This window comes from Phoxinus phoxinus, assembly GCF_949152265.1.
Source record: "Phoxinus phoxinus genome assembly, chromosome: 21".
Classification (NCBI taxonomy): domain Eukaryota; kingdom Metazoa; phylum Chordata; class Actinopteri; order Cypriniformes; family Leuciscidae; genus Phoxinus; species Phoxinus phoxinus.
Window position 1 is genome coordinate 9,064,154 of NC_136896.1, and position 20,100 is coordinate 9,084,253.

The 20,100-nt window shown below is 36.8% G+C and overlaps 1 protein-coding gene across 1 annotated transcript; it reads right to left on the reverse strand.

The window, feature by feature from the left end:
• nherf1a (NHERF family PDZ scaffold protein 1a) lies at nt 1-19,849 on the reverse strand. Its single transcript, XM_079595152.1, has 7 exons — nt 19,706-19,849; nt 17,980-18,673; nt 7,843-8,013; nt 5,289-5,442; nt 3,802-3,845; nt 1,414-1,530; nt 1-1,329 (listed from the first exon to the last, which is right to left on the reverse strand). Exons 2-7 carry the CDS (start codon nt 18,433-18,435, stop codon nt 1,174-1,176), a joined length of 1,098 nt encoding a protein of 365 aa, XP_079451278.1. The 5' UTR covers nt 18,436-18,673; nt 19,706-19,849; the 3' UTR covers nt 1-1,173.
• Nucleotides 19,850-20,100: the final 251 nt, after the last annotated feature.

Here is a 20,100-nt window from a genome sequence, read left to right on the forward strand (position 1 = left end):
CGGAATTAAATAAACAGTGCTTTAATTTTTTTTCAGGTACAGACTATTTAAGAGTAGAATTCAAGTAAGAACTACTACAGAAATTGAATAATTGAAATAATCAAATGTAAAAATAAAACACTGCATAGTCTTCACTGTATGAATTAAATATACATATATCCTTATTAAAGCTACTAAAGTTATTCAGTCAAGTAATGAGTGATTTTTATTTATTAATTTTTTTAATATAAATACAGTCATAACAGACCAGCCATTTTTAATAATGTTCATTATAAAATCTAGTTTTTGGTGTAGAACGAAGAGTTCTTTAACAGTTATTTAAAGCAGGTACATTTCAATATTTTAATTCAAATTTAAAAGTCATATGGAGTGAAGCGAGCATTTGCTGAGGAAATAAAATACAGTTGAAGATTTACAAGTCAAATTACACCACAGATTGTGTGCTTAAACATCCATTACTCACATGTGCTGTTTAAAAAGCATAGTACATCCACTAAACAAGCACTTAAAATAAAACCTTTAATGAGGTTCATCAGCCAACATTATCAACTAACATGTCAATCATTCAGTCAAACAGTATCATTTCAGTGGTTAATGGGTCCCATACCAAAAACAGCTCACATTTACAAAATTAAAAGGCTGTAGTTTCTACACTTCATTATGAATTAATCATAACCCCAAAATGAAAACTCGATGGATTGCTGCTGCTCTAAAAGTTACGTCCTACTCTCTGTTAAGACTAGTCCAAAAGAAACTCATCAGATACTATACAGCGCTCTCGAAGGGCCACCAATACTGCATCAAAGCAAGTAAATATACCAATATGTTTCCGATATCATTTAAGCTTTCTTCTTTAAAAAAATTATATTCTAGACTGTACATTATACAGTAATGTTAAATCGTATATTTCATCTTATATCAGTGATATAGAGGTAAATCAAGTCGACAAAAGTTGATCAAACATTAAAAATCAACAGATTTAGAAATCACACAGGCGAAATAACACTGGTTTAAAAACATACATGTGAAAGGGTTTCTAATTGTGTGCAAGTGTATTGAAAGACCGAGAAAAGGAGCAGAGGCATGATGGGACATACAATTAAAGAGGGGGAGAGGAAGTAAGAAAACCATTAAAAAAATGGGTAAGAGGAAGAGGGGAGGCACAAAGGAGGCTCAGAGGTTGCTGAAGAGCTCGTTTCTTTTGCTCCATTCCATCTGCGGGGCTCTCTTGTTGGAGCGTTTTTTGTGAGCTAGTTCCTTAGCCTGTTGCAGCGACATGTTCAGAGATAGTCCTGCGCCATCACTTGAAGCCTTCTCTTTTGGTTTCTCCTACAAACGTATCATTGTGAAAAATCAACATTCTAGACCTTGCGGTCTCCATATACTCAAAAATGTGTGTGTGTGGACACAAACCTCTGGTGCTGAGGTGCTGGCTGGAGCTGCAGAAGTGGAGGTGTTGGAGGAGGTGCTGGAGGTCGACAGACTCATTGCTACTTTAGGCTTTTCCTCCTGGATTGCTTTTCCATTCACCTGCAACAAAGGAAAAATAAGACATTAATATAAACATTAGATTAGAACCGTTCACCGTTCCAAACCTGTATGCATTTCATTTGTTTCTGCTGAACACAAAAGAAGATATTTTGAACAAACCGTCTTGGTTCCTATTGACTTCCATTCCATTTTTTGTCAATTGGAACCTAAACTAATAAGCTACCAATATTCTTCCAAATATCTTTGCCTTTGCCACAGAAGAAAGTTTGGAACAACATGAGAGTAAATGATGAAACAGAATTCATTGTTTATTAATCTCACAAAGCAGTACCAAAAACAAACCCCTAGATGGACCCTGAGCTTAGTTCAGTTCACGATCTGACTATGGGCCTGTCCCAATACCCACACTTGTGGCCACTTGAAAGTGTGTGTATGCCACAGGATGTCCAAGTGCAAGGATAAATGTCAAAGCTTAAATCCACACTCCATCTCTAATACAGCTTCAAAGCGGTATATGAAGCTAAGTGTATCCCATCATTCATCATGTTCAGGAACTTATGTACACAAGATGCAAAAAAAAACTACAGCATTAGTTAAAAATAATGATTAAAATTAATATTACATATACATTTGTAGTAAAACATTAAGTGTAGATGAGTGCATTTATTTGATAAAATAATTATTTTGTATGTATGTGTGATCCATTAGGTAATCAAAAGTTCTACACACACTGGTGGTCTTTCACGCCCACTTGAACACTTGAACACTTGGGCCAAACACAGGAAATACGTCATGCAAGTAGACAAGTGGTCAAGTCCACTCCAAACACCACAAGTGTGGGTATTAGAACAGGCTCTGAGTTCAGTAGGAAAGTTTTGTTACATCTGTAAGTGGGGTCAATAAAGAGATTAGCAACAGTTATAGTAAAATTACTTTTTTATTTATGCTTGCAAAGAATAATTTGTAAGTCGGGACTCGGAAGGCTGAAACACTAAGATACCCGTGAACTGAAAAATGTTACAAAATAATAGATCCTCAATTCAGGTCTCCATACTATGGTTGCTATACCATCACAAACAACTTTGGTCAGTTGCCATGGGAACCTGACGTAATGCAGATGAAATAATTCATTTCAACAGAACATAGTCAGACTAACCTGAACAAAGCTCAGGGGAACTAGAGATGTGAAATTCCTATACATTTCAAGTTGTTTGTCGAGTTGTTAAGAGATCGATTTTAAAGAGACTGAACACATTCTAACCAATGAAATATTTCAGGGCTGAGACATTTTAAAATTCAATGATCACTTCGCTGGTTCCATAATTATTGGAAACTATAAATATTGTATTAGAAATCAAGCAGGTTTCAGAAACTTTACATCCAAACCGTAGCCAGCATCAGTCAGTAAAGAATAAAACAAGCTAGAAAACAGCAAGAGTTTGTTGCACTAAATTTGTTTTGTTTGTATGTTGTCAATACATGATGCATAAAACAAATCTGGTCCTTGCAATGAGGTTTTCTGGTATGTAACAGTTAAATATTTCATAGGAGAAAGTACGATGTAATTGAGGAATTTTACAAATATTCTTTTCACTTAGTCATCTTAACAATCTCCTTGTCTCCCACTGACGTCAGCACAACTGATATAAACCACACGATGATCCGCAAATCTCAAAAGTAATGATGGATTTACAAGACTCAAACTCGCTGCTATCTACAGCTGTGCAAGAGCCAGGAATCAGAGCCAGACAAACATCAGAGGATGTAGGAGTATCTGAGAAACGGCAGCGGTACCAGGTTTACAGCTTGATCAAGTGAAATGTTTCTGTGTTGTGTGAAGAAAAAGAGCAAAAACTCTCCTGCACAACCTTAAGATGTTTTATCTACCAGCAGATACCTGCACACAGAGCTTCCATTAACTCGGAGGAAGTGGCGATTATCTGCTCCAGGTTATCATTCTCTCACAGCAAGTCTAATCTAGCAGTGGGAAAAGTGATAGAGGAGAGCTGGTAGAGAGAAACCAGGACACTGCATTAAAAGTGGCCTGAAATCTGGTTATCAGACACCACAGATTTACCCTCCTCCTAATACTGCCGGGCTAATCCCATCACTGACACTCACACACTGTTACACTTCATCAGCCAATAAATGTGATCGAGCACATTTAGCAAAAGCAAATAACTGGAACACATCACACGGCCACTTAACGAGAAATGTAAAGGGTCACAGGCATGTTTTCTTGACACAAATGAAGATTGATGGTCTGAATACATGTAATCTTTGAAACTGCTTCATTTTTGAAGAGCTCACCTGATCTTCTGCATCACGACTGAGAACAGGCTCTGGGAGAGCACCTGAGAACAGAGAACGACACATTCATTAGGCCTCCTATAAAACAAGCCTTTTAAAGCTTTAGAGATCAGATATATTTGTCTCACAGTTAGTTCAAATGCAACTTGGGGAAAAAGGTTATGGGATTCATGATTCCTTTAAGTCGACATGAAACGTGAGTTGAAAGTCTTTTCTTGCCAGTTTGCAGTCAGTTGTGGAGGGTTTTAGTCCCACTGTCCGCCGAGACTACAGTACGTATGTCATGAAGAGAACAGACACCGTTTTGAGAGGGAGATGAGGTTAACATTTTTTATTAAAGAATGAAAAAAATAATGATGGGCATAGATAAATCCTTTATAATAAACACTTAAAAAATAAGAATTGTCAAATTTGATTTTAACTAGTGCTTAATATACATGGCGGCACCATTTAAAAAATATAAAACATAAAGAGTTTCATTAATTATAACGTGAGTGAGGGATTTTATTCATGTTATGAATATTCTTATATTTTGATTTGATTTTGTCAAGCTACATATACAATACAATACTACATGTACTTCTTTCAAAAATCTTACAGACCCCATTTGTTTGAAAAGTAGTGTATATATAAAAACTTTTTTTAAATATTTAATTCACTAACTAAATTATTTACTATGTAACATACAAAACAATTTGGGGTTGAAAATAAAATAAATAAAATAAAATGTAATATATTTTGTGATATATAATTTTATTTACTCTGATGTAAGATTTTGTCATTGGCCTAAGAGGTTATTTTTTAAATTCACAGCACAATGGCTGGACAGTGAGTTTCCTTCTGGAAAAAAAAGAAACAGGAAGCAGGCAAAAAAGCCTTTTAAGAATTGGGAAACATTGCTATTGTGGTTGAAATAATAAAAGATGAATAAAGATCACGTGTGGGTGCAGCGGTCAACATCCTTTCAGTGAAAATGGGGAAAGTCCAACAGCCCACTGGCGAGCTCATAATAACATTGTAGGGCAATACTTTTCTCATAAATCATTCATTTTTTTGCTTACTATTTCACCTGTTGCTAAATCACCTTCATGTTATTATACCTCATATCTTAGTGGGGTGCCTGGGCTGCCAACAGGAGTCGTTTGCCTGTCTGGCATATTTAGGGTGGGGGTGATTGACTTCCCCCATTTCTCATACTGTTGCCATGGCCCTGATCACCATGACGACCTGCTGGCAGTGTGCTATTGACTTTGGCTAATTCTCTAAAGACATCAGACAGTGTCACTGCAGGCCTCGAGTTGATGTTTAACCAGCAGTCTGTTACTATGTGAATGTGTGTGCGTACAATCATGTGAAACGTTTGACAAAGTGAACTAAGTTATTTCTTGATCAGCAAAACCACACTAAAGGTCAAGGGTGAGATGGAAAGATAACCACTTTGCACATGCAAAAACATGCCAGAGCGGGTTAATTTGTTACGCTGGTACCTGTGAGATGTTTCTCGGTCGGGACGACCTCACAGCTCATGAAGAAGGTGTCCGTCTCTGGATCCACCACCAGCAGTCTGGTCTCATCTCCTCCTGCTTTGATGGCCGCCACCACTTCTGAATGCTGCAACGTGTGCACTGGAACGCCATTCACCTGCAGAAGCAACCGAACATTATTTCATACATTTTGAAATAGAGAGAGACACCTAAATGGTGATAAGGAAGAGAACATAACAGGAATGCAGGAAGTATCCATTCATTCCGACATGTCTGGATATTTACATTCAAATCATGTGGCTGAAGTGGTCAGCACCCGCAGTTCTGTCGTGATAAAAAAATTATAATAAAATAAATAATTATTATTGTATGTTGTTCACTTTTCAAATTTGTTGATTAGTAATCCTTAGTCAATTTATCTTTTTGCTGTTAATGACATTTCATCATTTAAAAATATAAATGGCATCCAATTAAAAAAAAAAAGAAGTAAATTACAAGTTATATTATTGTGTTATTTACTTTGTTAATTACACTTTGTTCATTAGTAATTTCTTAGTCAATTGAATTTATTGCTTTACGGTAATTACATTTTAATGCAACCTTAATTTGAATGTCATTTAAATGTAATAACATTTAAATGTAAACATACAATTAAATTACATATAAATGAAATCCTTAAATTTAAAACTTAAATATTACAATTTTATTTTTTTTATTATTATTATTATTTAACTTTTAAGTAAAACTATTTTAATCTATTTGCACTATTCACATAAACACAGCTGGACTAACTTTGGCAATGCAAATGTGAGGTTTTTGTCACTCTGTATACATACTATAATAAAGTATATACCAGGAAGACAAAGCAAATTACCTTTCTCTGACACTGTGTTTAATTGAAGTACTTATGGGTCAATAGAAAGACTAATCCCATGACCATGACTTGTTCTCAGAGAGGGGGCACCTGGGAAAAGACCGAAGTTCTGTTGGCCTATCTTATAATGCCAGAGGCTAAGGAATCTGCGTGGGAGATTCAGGGCAGGAGTGGGCTCTTAGGAATGCCGATCCCACTCTCCCGTTCTGCAGGCAATTAAAAAACAGCGGACAAACAACAGCCCCCTTATGTGTCCCTTAAACACAGCCCTTTTACACACACACACACACACACACAACAGAACAGAGGAAGCAAAAAGGAGAATTCATCTCAGTGAGCGTGAGAGGCATACAGGCATAGCATGGCATGTTTTTATCGTCATGTTCAGGTAAAGCCATGTGACTCCACATGATACCTGACATTTAAATGTCTCAGCTCTCAGGAATCTGAGATGAGACGCGGGAAGTGAGAGTGAAACTAAGAACAGGGATCCTTAGAGTGTGAAAACACTCAGAGCTTTCAAGCACGGCCGCTGAATGAAGCCAGCGTTCAAAGAAAAGGGTTCAGTGGCATTCTGAAGGAAATTAGACAAGTCTTTAAACCGAAAAATATTCTCAGTCAGGCCAAAGAGGACCAGATTTGCAGTCAGGGTGAACAACTTTGCCAGTCTTTAAACAGTGAATGGGCATGATTTCTTCAAATATGTGAAATGTCTAAAACTGCGAAAAACCACATGCCACAGAATGAGTAACAAGTTAGCCAAGACTATTCACCATGACTCTGACATATTTTGTCATTTGGTTGGAAAAGACTTATGCATATGACATCATTAATAACAAGCTGCTAATCTGTTATCGGTTATGTACACACAATACACTATCTGAATTTTCCAGAAATTAATTCTGTTGTAGAATTCACAGTCCACACTAGTACATAACCAAACTATGTAGCCTACAAAAGGGATGAAAAACAAAAATAAATAAGTATTTTATTTATATTTACTTGTCCGACTTGTGTTTGGAATGGGTCAATGATAAATACAACATAAACAGGGCTTTTTTCTCCCTTTCAGCCTTTCTTGAACTTTCTTTGGGGTCTTTGGGATCTCTATCACATAGCCGTAATAAGTGGATTGAGGCTGGCCTGATATCAGCAGCGAGGGGGCAGGTGGCTTGATAACCATACGTGGCTCTGACCTCTCCTCAGGTGTTCAGTAATCCCAGCACTCCCAGAGAGACAATAATTACACTGGCCACTCCTTCACTGATAGCTAATGAGATTAGCGCTCTACAAACAGAGTCCAAACCGCTCAGGCATTTAACGTTAACACTCTGTGCAAGTATAAAATTATATGTGTAAAATAACGCTGTGGCTCTAAGATATAATCTTTGATTGTTCCAATGGCAGCTTTAAACTATATCATATGGTGGGAGAACATTGATTGAGGATTAATTTTTTTCAGGATTCTTTGATTTACTTTATAATTTTATTTATTTGAAATAGAAACATTTTGCAACACTAGAAATGTCTTTACTGTCACTTCAATTTAATGCATCTTTCGGTGTGTGAGAGAGACACGCTATCTGAACACAAAAGTTGTATTACTTGATTACTACACATTCCTGAAGTACACACACACACACACAGTTGTTTAAATAGATAATTAAATACGGTGTATTATACCTGCACTATTTTATCTTGGGGCAGAAGTCCAGATTTCTCTGCTGGGGAGTCCTCATCCACCGCCCTGATGTACTGGCCAGGTTTCGACTTCTCTGTGTGCAGGTTAAAGCCATATCCCGTGGCACCCTTCTTCATGTGACAGAGACGTGGACGCAGCTCATTCTTTGAATCCTAAAAAGAGGAAACAAATATAAACAAATATTAAACATATTTTTCAACTATGAAAAAAACGGATACTCTGCTATGTCACACAAACACACAAAGCAAAGCGTATATATAAAATATTTGATGATATCAGTTACATCACATATTAAGTTTGTTGTCAATCATGATAGGATCATTTTTACATTCATCTTTCAAATGTAAACTATAGCTAAGAATGTTGTACAAAGCCGAAGCCATCAACAATCTAATTCCCTCCACAGCAACCAACCGCAATTCCAAAAACAATATGGTTCAAATCAATCAAACATTCACAACACACCAAAATATTCTTTAAATTCACAAATGTGCATGAGAAAATCAAAACGTACAGAAGACCTTCCGAAGCAAAGCCATCCACCCTAATCGATACACGATAACTGAACAAACAATTCACCTGCTTCCTGAAACATTCAAGCTTCAAAATTCTGATTAAAACTTTCTAAATAAAACCACAGAAAATTTAAAAATATACAAAGATATTTTAAAAAAAAATAGAGAATAACTTGTATACCATTTTAAAGCACAGTCAGTACGTCAACATCCCGAGATGAAGCACTGAAAAGTAGAAGTAATGAAACTGACCAGTCATCTATGTACTTCCCTCTTTAGCAAACCAGTCTGTGTGTGATATATGGCTCAAATTATACAAACAGATAAGACATTCAAACATCTACATGCTGTACAAATGCACATATTGATCTACAGATGAGCCAAAAGAAAGACACATGAGCCAGCAAAGTATGAAAACAAATTTGGAAAGAAGTTTTTTTTCTAAAATATAAAATGCAAATCATTATATAATACAGTTTAATGTTTCATCTTTCATCTTATGTACCCCTCCCCCAATAGTCCCATGAATAATGCTCAAGTACCCCTTCATAAACACTAATTATAATAAATACTGCTACTAGTTATAACTATATTTATAGTTGATATAGACAAATTATTTTGTCTTATGAATCCCCACAGCCCCATGTTAATAAAATTAATTAAAATAAATATAAATAATATATTTCTTTATAATTATATAATATTAATAATACTAAATATGATACACAAAAACACTAATAAGAATAATAGTTATACATATTCTTATTATTTCTTTATAATACAATATGTATTTAATTTTAAAAAAGTGATACACTGATACAAATCATGAGATTAAACATGATTATTAGTTATTTTAATCTTTACATGAACCTGTTTTATATGTAAAAAGCCAACTCAAAATCATTATTTCAGGTTTGGAATCACTGACGAAGACCAACTGCAAACCAGTTCAGCACATAGGGAAAGTGTGTCCAAGGTGCTCACTCATGATACTCGAACACTGATAATACCAAAAGGCAGCAGTACAAAGCAGCAGTGTAAAGGCTACATACTTCCAGGGAGGGCTGCTCTTCTGAGAAACTGGATAGCAGTGCCGAGTGAAGGGGTTAGCAGCACTAGGTCACTGAATGTGCTTGATACGATTATCAATACCTGTTCAAGCTCGAGGGCTAACCACAGGTCACAGACAGTGCTGGACAAAAGCAAAGGTATCCTCATTACTATCCCCAAAGAAAATGTGCCTGAATGTATCCACTAATGAAAGAAAGAACTCTTCTAACAGGTGACTATGCAAATGCAAGGCCTATCTGAGCTCTGATTAGCATAGGCTTAACCAGCAGAGGCCATATGTTACGCTAAGAGTTTAATCCCGCCTGCTGAACACAAGGCTGCGACTGAAGACTTCTGTTTATGGATGGTTTGTGGACGGTGTGTGGTGCAGTGGTTAGAGCACAGGGCTGGTAATCAGAGCCATGAGCTATTGCCAAATTGTCCCCTTGATCAAAGCACTTAACCCCAGGCTGCCCTGGAGGGATTGTCCCTGTAATATGTGTACTGTACTGTAAGTCACTTTGGATACAAGCGCCAGCTAAAAGACTTACTGCTCTTTTTAGTGTATTACTAGTATTACTAGGTGGTTTCTAATGTGTTTTGGTTGTTTACAAGCCCAATGATATTCTGGTCTCTAGATTTGACTCAAATCTAAATCTATAAGTTTTGTTCCCCTCAAATCCACCGGGTGAAAATCATAAGTCTGATGGCTTAGAAAAGTAGCAGAACACATTTACTCAACAAGCTGTACAATTTGAGGTATTATTAATTTTGTAGCACAAATGAGCATGACGAGTTGGCTTTAAGCACTGACCAAACTGGCAAGAGACTAAGTTTAGATCTTATTTCATTCTGCAAAACTGTAACTTTCCTGCCAATGTTCTGTAGCCACATCTGACTGTTTCTGACAGAAAGATCACAATGTCCGGAGTGGACTGGACATTATACAGTCAGGAATATTACACAAAGTTATTCGCCATCTGGGGGGGTCTCGTGACAGTATGACACATATGACAGTCACAATGTTTTTTTAAATGCCTGTGATATTACTCACACAATTAGACATACAGGATAACTTAACATGTACTAAAAGATACACCAACACCCTGTGATAAGATATACAAAGCTGTCTCATGAAGCCATAGGTTGCTCCACTCCACTGTATTGGTTGACATGCATGCAACCTTTGAAAACTCTTCTGCCCATGGCAAATAATGAGTGGAAATTATGAACGGAGATGAGATGATATAGCATGATATGAAAATCTTGCTTGCTGCATTGTAACTGTATGAAAATCAAAAGATACGAAAGTACCGGACGAGCTGAAGGCTCTGGCACATCGCTGTTTGGTTGTGTCGAATGTGAGTAAGGGGAGAATTGTGGGAGTGTGGGAAAGGACTTGGGTGTGGACTGCTATCTTTGAAAAGGGTTTGGCAGGGGCCCACACATTCACAATGCAAAGATGACATCATCCGCTTCGATAAGATCCCTGGAACACTGCACTCTGATTTTATGAAAGAAATCTTATCAAAACCATGAGAAAAGAAGGACACTCAAATGAGGAATATTATGTATGTGATCAATGACATGATGAGATAAATGTCACAATAACCTGTCTGGGTCATATATTACCTCAAAACGTAAATAATAAATAATAATTTACATAAATGAAGCCTGTTTAAAACATTAAGATTTTCTCATTATTTTCATGAGAATTAAGTCCATTTAAAACCCCCAAATTATCATTATAGTAGTGCTTAGTAGTGTATAGTAATGCTTTTATATTTTAGTTTAATGTATGTTTAATGTAAATAAATATTACAGTATTTTTTTACAGTGCTTTTTGTTGTTAATGAAAATTCTCCCAATTCTAAAACTCTTAATGGCGTTATTGCCTTCATAGTCAAAAATGAAAAAAATTCTCATTTAGGTGTGTGTGTAGGTGGTAAAAAGTGTCGTGGCCATGTTTTTTTGTCATATTCACCCAATAGCTTGTACATCTCAAGCAAGTTTAGATTTGAAAAAAAAAAAAAAAAACTTTTGGCCACTTGGCAGGAGATACTTATACACTTGATTTGTGTATTTGTGTATAATTGGAAATAATTTGAGAGAATCTTCTCTGTAAACAGTTTTCCAAGTGGAGCTGGACAAAAACTGAAATGACATGAGAGGAAATAAGCCTTCTTTATATTTCATGAAGCATCAGAGCTTATAACAGAACTTCTAAAAATAAACTAGCATTAAACCATGACATATCATGTTACAGTTGGTGATGAAAGCATGTGATCTCAAAAACATACGAACTTGGAGTCATTATGCATAAAGCTCAGAAAGTTTCTTTTCTTTTCGGAAGTGTACAGTTCGTGTATGTAATATCATCTTTGAAAGAAAATCCCATTACTAGATAGTCTCCCTCTGGGCCTCCTTTTGCCTTAGGGTTATTAAATATAGGAAGCTGGAGTCAGCAGAGGAAATCATTCCCCCTGTCCACAGTAGATGTGGTGGAGAGTAATTTTAAAAAGTACCATGTCAGACAAAGACCTTCATTCACTGCCAATCCTCCTGAGATGAAGACTGTCTGTGTGACATAACATGAACCTGTAGCACCTGCGGCCTTCAAAGTGACTATTGGCAAAGAGATCAGTCACTGATTACAGGGTTGAATTTAAAATATAGCCACAACTTTTAGAATGATCTCTCCTTGAATGCACTCTTTTCTAAATCGCCCAATACCTTTGTGTGAGTAACACTCTGAAATTTAAGTCACTATGCATCACAACATCAGATTATTATGACCAGCATTACAGAAGGCAAATTCATCATGATATTTCCCCAACCTTTTGTCACCACAATGGGGACAGTCTCACATCACAAACGAACAGCATTCTGTTGACATTTACTCACCCTCAACATTTTTTGTCCACATAATGGACAATACAAAGTCAATAGGGATCAAAATAGCACTAGAACATGTGGCTTTAAAAAAAAAAAACATCGAGGCAATTTTCTATTGTGTTCCACAGAGGAGAGAAAGGTTTGAAACAATATGAGAATGAGTGAATGATGACAGTATTTTATTTTTGGGAGCTGCATTAAAGCAAGTAAACCTGTTTGTCACAGGCAGAGTGTGGAAAGGCCCTAACCCAACCTGTCGACCAGCTCACAGCAGGCCTCACTAAATCCTCCACCAACTCTATAAAGATACTACAGTTCAATAATACAAAGGTTAATGACTTTATAGCTCACTTTAGTAACTCATAATCTTGTCCTAGGTTTTCTCGTGAAGGACTGGGGTAGGGTTGGTGAAACATGAACTGATGACTAAAAAACAATAATTATCCCAAACCATAACCAAGGTTTTCCAAGTAAACAAGCTTTATTTAAACACCTCCTATTACGTCATGTGGTATACTGGCATATTGCTTAAGCAAAAGCAATTTAGGAGCCTTTTCAATAGTATGACACAAGATTGATTGCATGAATGTGAAGATGAGCAGAGCTGGCAAAAGTGCCATAAATATAATTACAGGCCGGAGGCTTTAGATCCAAGATGTGCAGGTGCAAAATTCAACAGACAATAATTAACCTATAGAGATTTGAAAACTGCCAACCGACACAAAAATGCATAGACAGGTACCAAGAGCAGTGAGGTGAGGACTGATACGATTGGTATAACTGCTTGTGTCGTCTCAAAATGCACCAGACCACAGCAGGAAAACAGCGACCTTGTAACCAAGGAAGTGGTTTATTCAAATGTGTGAACATCCCTCCCCATCTCACAGAGTTACACATTCAGTTTACTTTTGAAATTTTTAGTGGTGAACAGAGTGTGTGGCTACCAAACACATCCTAAGACGCTGTATTGTGTCTGCTGAAATGTATTGTTGTCAAAGCTGGCATTATTATTAGCTGGTCTTTTGAATAAAATGTGAATTGTGCTTCAATGCAACTAGAGAGCTATGAGTGGTTCTCAAGGCATTGCTATGCAGTTGCTAAGGTATTTAGAAGGTTGCTTTAGTATTTTACTATGGTGCTTTAATTGCTACGTGGTTGCTTACTGACCCAAGTAAAAAAGCCAATCTTATGATATTCCTATCTATGGTTCTTCAGTGGTTTATGTAAACAGGAAGAGTAAAAGTTTATGAGATTTTCTGTCCATTCTATTGACAGGGCAAGGCAAAAAAAGATAGCAAGAGATTGCTTAGAAAATAATAAGACAATGATCAGTACAAACATCATCGTCAAATGAAATTAGATCATTGGAACATCATACCACAAATGGAAAATAAAAACATTGATATTATTATTTTTATAATACATTTTGCTCAAATCACTAACCTAAATTTAATTTGTTTGTTTTTTTAAAGACAGAAAATTAGCTGGAAGACTATCAAGGCTAATAATAATTACAAGCCAAAAATAATTACAACCACCAGTCTATAATATTATAGTTTTGTAAATGAATTAGTAAAAACAATGTCAGTTTTAATATTGCTGAAGTTAGGAAGAAATAATAAATAGGATAAAAAACAATCTAACAACCTGATTAATAAATAAAGCCCTGAATGAACAGCATAGTTCCCTTACTGCAAAAACACAGAACTAAAACACCAATGGCAAGCACACAATGTACTGATTAATATATCAACATCACATGCTACTTATTATGCACAGAATTAAAGAAAACTATTAAAGATTGTTTCAAAGAAAGAAACACACCCTTTCATTCCTTCCAAACACACCCTTTCATTCCTTCCAAACACACCTGCATTTCTGAAGAATTATGCGAAGGAATCGCTATCAGAGAATGATTCAGATGTTTGCAATGCAATGTCAGGACATTTTCCAGACTCAGAAGTTGATCTAATTTTCCTAAATCATCTAATCTGCCTCTTTTCCATCATTTATAACTAAACACAATGCAAGCAAGCTGTATGTGCGTAATCTGCTCAGAAAACTCATCTCACTAAGTAAACAGCACCCCGCAGGGCACTGCCATCAAGAACAAAGCTTAGTCTGGGTTAAACTGACAGACGATCCAGGGATGTTCCCTCCAGCGGCATTTTACTTCTGAATGATCACAGACAGGAAGGATGGGATGCAGGAGGGCGAGGGGAAAACGACACAACAGAAGGGCCATTCATGGTTGACTGAGGGCTTCAAATACACTTTGATAATTGCTGGAAAGAAATGTGATTACAATCCGCGTTGTTCAAGAGACTCTAAATAACTGTTATTGAGCGGAGGACTTCTCAGGGTTATGATGATTAAAGTTATTTCTGGCTCACGCCACATAATCAGAAAAAGGACTGATAAACAAAGGCCTGTATAAAATTATGTTAAAGCATAACAAGCATCCAAACTGCACATTTGAAGTTTGCTTTTGCTGTGCCGGCACTTTCGAAAACTTAATTGGCATGCCTTCTATAGTAACACTAACTTATGACTAAGTAACTAATAACTAGATTTAGATTTTCTAAAAAAAATGTAAGTTATGCTTGCCTGTGCAAAAACTCACTCACTGCCACGATGACAGGATGTTGTAGGTGGTTGCCAAGATATTAGATACTAGTGGCTTTGCCAATTCTAAATATCCAAATGATATTATCTAAATAATGCACATTTTTGAGCAATCATTCATATCCTTAGCACAAAGGACGCAGGACAAGTGACGCACCAACTTTTAATATCTAGAGGTTTGAATGAACCTCTAACCCCCAAGTATCAGCAATAGTAATAGAGATCTTCAGTAACTTCTTCGAGCCTGAAGACACACCAGAATCTGTTATATAGGATAAAAGGATCTCAATCCTACTCCGTGGGCTCCTTTCTCTCTAATCTTATGCCTGCACCCAAACAAAGACTAACTTTCCACAATAACCCCCTTCACCACTCAAGGATCTCCAAGGCAAGGGATTGAGACTTTATTGGGGTCAGCTTACCCTGGTGGCTTTTGTCTTCACCCGAACAATTATAACACAAGAAAACCATGAAAAATATTTGGCACAATGTTTTATTTAGCTGCCGTCTAACTGATAGAGCTACATTGAAACTCACTAAAAAAGGAGAAATCACTGAAATAGCTCTGATGACTTTACAGATTTTTTTTTTTTACAGTGCTCAATGAATGGAAACTATAAATTAATGGGGATGATAGGATATCCTCTTAAAGGGATACTCCACCCAAAAATAGGGTGACCAGACGTCCTGTTTTTTCCAGAACAGTCCCGTATTTCAGAGCTATTTTTAGTGACCCAACTTGTTTTGTCCCATATTTCATCTATCTTAGAGTGATAGAGCAGCCCGGTCTCACCCCAAAACGTCATATACTGACGGGTCTTGACCATACGTCAACATACGACGAAAAGGGTACCCCTATAACGTCAATATGAGACGCAGACATAAGCGCACCAGCAGCGCCTCCTAGCGGTACCCTAACGCATACCTAAACCCAACCATACCCGAATCGTCACACATGGACGTTAAAGGGTACCCTTTTCGTCGTATGTTGCCGTATGGTCAGGACCCGTCAGTATGTGACGTTTTGGGGTGAGACTGTGTTAGATAGAGCAAGTAGTAATAATCTCCTGTCATGCGAGAAAAGCCCAATCAAAGGTAGCCAATAATGTCAGAGTAAATTTTGTAGAACAAAATAACCATCCAATCACAATTATCTATCGATTAACAGTTAGAGAAGGCTGGATCTGGCCTCAGTGTCAGTGATAGAGAGCATGTAGGAGATCAATTCGTATGTGAAGAGTGAAGACGCTACACTAGTTATAGCACCAAAAAAAAAACATAAATGAACATCAGAAGGTATGTGTAAAGAAACAGTACAACTTGTACTGTATCATGTCTAATGTAATCGCTTAATCAGTGTTTCAATTGCGAGAAGGCGTCAATAAAGCAGCTTGTAAACAATGTCACGTGAAACATTACATTTACTTCAAGAAAGACATTCAGTGTCCATAAACTCGTTAGTTAGCCAGAGAAAACTCCATTTCTCAATTTCTTTTATACAGTAGTGGCCAAAAGAGATTTCACAGATACTTTCTCAGTATTTGCTTTTAATGACCCTACAAGATCAAAATATATTGTGAAGAAGAAAACACACAATACCCAATAAGTTTTTGGCCACTACTCTAGCTAAAGTTATTGTAATGTGTAGATATGTGTGCGCTATGGGGGTAAGGGTGTCTGTGCGTCCCCTATTCCACTCTGAGAACTCAGGTCACCCTACCCCCAAAAAAGAAAATTATGTCATCATTTACTTACCCACATATGTTGTTCCTAAAACCTAAAAGAAGACATTTGAGAAATGTCTCAGTGTTCTGTTCTCCATACAATGGAAGTCGAGAGGTTCCAAACTTGTTTGATTTTGAAATTGTTCAAATTATCTTATTTTATGTTCCACAAAATAAAGTCATACAGGTTTGGAACAACATGAGGGAAGTAAATGATGACAGAACTGTCATTTTTGGGTGGGGTATCCCTTTAAACACAGGATAAGATTTACGTCCCCTGAAAGAGAATACAATGTTGCCCACTGAAAGGACTTCAGATTAACATCAGAGGAATGAAGATAAAGCTTTTTATATTATTATTGCACAATTGGTGCAAATCACTTGCAGACCTTGTACTGTTACATAAATATGTTGTATCACTTTAGAGCTATGCAAATTACCTATATACTTATAATTTCAACAGTGGTAAATTACCAGAGAGCCCAGTTATGAGACTAAATATGATGCATGTCTGATCCATGAGAAGATTTTGGCCACACTGTCCACTCCTTCCTGCTATAATTATTATTATATCAGTTATAATTTACTGGCAATTAACAATCCAGCCTAAAAAGTAACATTTTACTGCAATTACTATGCATGATTATAGCTATGAGTGTTAAGTAATCAGGCCTTTAGCAGCTATGATGTGTTGAAATTTGATTCAGCTAATGACATTTATCTTTCTTAAAAAGCTGGAAAACATGTCTGACTCTCATCATGTCTGACAGGTCAGACCGAAAGGAATGTGAAAACCAGAGATACCTGTGACGTAACACATTGAATATCTGGTTTAAAACATGTAAATGTCCTCCAACATTTCAGATGCACATCCACAATAGAAAGTTTAATGCATTTTATAGCAAACTAGCTTTTCTCTAGACGGCAAGTCCTCGTATCCTCTGCTGGGAATATGATATTAGAATACTTCGTACAATACAATCATTTTGATTGTTTAAAGTAAAAAATAAAAATAATAAAAGGTGGTGTAACTCTCTAGCCAGAGACAAAAAAGTGTAACTAAAATGATGAAACTGTAGATTTATGCAAGGATATTGCAATACAAGTATTTTAGTGTTTTTTACTTAATAGTTACACAACTTGAGATAATTAATTGAAAAAATAGGCCAATAAATATTTTTCTACTAATATAAATACAATAAATAAATACTGTGGCATCTGTCAAACTTTACGCACGTGCTCAGAGGAGTTACATTTCCCAAAATAACCCTTTTACGTGATGGAAATTCCCTCATGATATGTAACTCACCTTAGAGCTCACGCTCAGTCTATCCATGCGTATGTCCCCGTTTGTCTCCGGGACGGGGGTGGATTCCCTTGGTGTCCCATTCTTCACATCACCTTCATGGTCCGAGCCAGCACTGCTCGGTATCGGTATCCCATTAGCCACATACTCTCTCTGGCACTTCAAATTGTGCTTCTGCAGCAGTTCTACGGTCTCTGGATCCAGCACGATGAGCTCCAGTTTGTCCGTGATGCCTCGAATGCGAGACACCACCTGTTGATGCTTCTCGTCTTCCACATTCTCCCCGTTCACGAACGCCAGTTTGTCTCCGGCCAACAGACCCGCGGCGACGGCAGGAGAGTCGGGCTCCACATGCCGGATGAACTGACCGGGTTTGTTCTTTTCGCCGTGAAGATGAAAACCGTAGCCGGTGTCCCCTTTTTCTAAGACGCACAACTTTGGCCTGAGGTCGCTGGACATTTTGAAACTATAAAACTTACACAAAACCAGCAGTCCGGCTAAACTGAAAGTAGGGTGTTAAACAACAACGAAAAATAGATAGCCTACGTGTAGAGAAAAACTTTCCGCGCCGCCCACTCCGCGTCTTCACTGTGTGTTGCAACACTGTAAGTCAAATCGCAGTTTTCTTTGAAGTGTAGCCAGTCAGCGCTTCACGGGCCCGCCTCTGCCTGTAACTCTCGCTGATTTGAACTTTCCCCTGTCAATCACAAGAACGTCATTGCGCGAGTTCTGTAGATTAGTTTAAAAGGGAGGATGGGCAAACACCATATGCAAGCAAACCTAGATAATGAAAAACGGATCTCTTTTATTTTTTTTCTCTTTTTTTATTAAATATAGTATTAATAGGCAAGTGAAGTGGCACCTTTTTTTTATAATTTCAATGTTGTTTGCATAATTTCAAACCAGTTAAACTTTGTAAAATATCTGGTATTATATTTATTATTACACCTGAATTCTGTGTTCCAGTGTTGTTACGTGAAATATGGACACTTATGATAAACACATTTTTTTCTATGTTCGCAAATAAGTCCTAAACAGTTTCTCTATAACATACATAAAAAATTTCTACAAATTATTTCTGTGATGAATTCAGCAATGTAATGACATGCACAATAGTTGGAATTCCATGGCATGCTTCTGCATTTCAATGCAGGATAAAATGGTAACATTTTGCCATATATTTTCCCCTAATCCACCTCTGTTATATGTAGACCTGTTGCAGACTGTCCAACAAAGTTTTATAATCTGATTTTCAAATATAATAGCTTTGATATGTATTCCAGTATAATCATATCTTGCTACTTAGTCTATGATGGAAGAAAGCAAAGGGTCAAGCTATGAGAATCACACCCTAAATATTGTTACCGTTTAATCACAAATGTGATTCACCCTTTTAAATATCAAGCTTAAATACACTAAAAGTTGAAAGAAAATCTCTCTAGCATGTGCTTTTTAAATTCTTGTGTGAATAGCAAGAGATTCAATAATAAAAGTCAATACTACCAATGTGCTGCGGTCTTTGGCTTCACATGTGTCTGAATTTACTATACTGGTTAATGGCTCAAAATTGGTCAAGCAAGGAAGGACATGCATGTTTGTGCAATGAAGCAAGATTACACCATATAAGGGATTTGATTAATCCTCAATGTTTATCTACTCTACCAAATTAAATTTACTTAGCATCATACTAGTCCTCATGTCAATTACATCAAGAAGAAAATCACCTTACCCTTCAAACTGCATCCTGTATTGCAATGACTAAAGTGTGGCTAAATGAAGTGGCAAGTATTTTAGTTTTAGTTTTTTTTAGAACATATTGTGACAGAACTCACAGTTGTAACTCAACTCCTCCCAAACAGGTTATTGCAGCAGCGGATACACACTGGGCATACAGTGAGAACTAGAAGTGATTAGAGGCCACATCTGTCAATGCTGCCCTCTACTGTCACTTTACAAACCTGCACCAAGAGGAAAACCAATAATCTCACCACATTCTGTACCACTTAATACAGAAAGATTTGTGTTCAGATACTGTAAATGGGAGACATTTACAAACACATAAATCAACAATTAGTTATAACTCGGCCCAGACGGAATCTGAGGACCAGGGCCGGATTAAGAATT

What these genes read in the sequence shown, in the direction of transcription:
- nherf1a (XM_079595152.1), bottom strand. Translation starts at nt 18,435, where the DNA reads ATGTCCAGCGACCTCAGGCCAAAGTTGTGCGTCTTAGAAAAAGGGGAC. An exon ending in GACTGAGCGTGAGCTCTAAG is followed by an intron (nt 8,014 to 17,979) that starts GTGAGTTACATA and finishes TCCTCTTTTTAG; the next exon opens with GATTCAAAGAATGAGCTGCG. An exon ending in GTCGTGATGCAGAAGATCAG is followed by an intron (nt 1,531 to 3,801) that starts GTGAGCTCTTCA and finishes CCTTTGTTGCAG; the next exon opens with GTGAATGGAAAAGCAATCCA.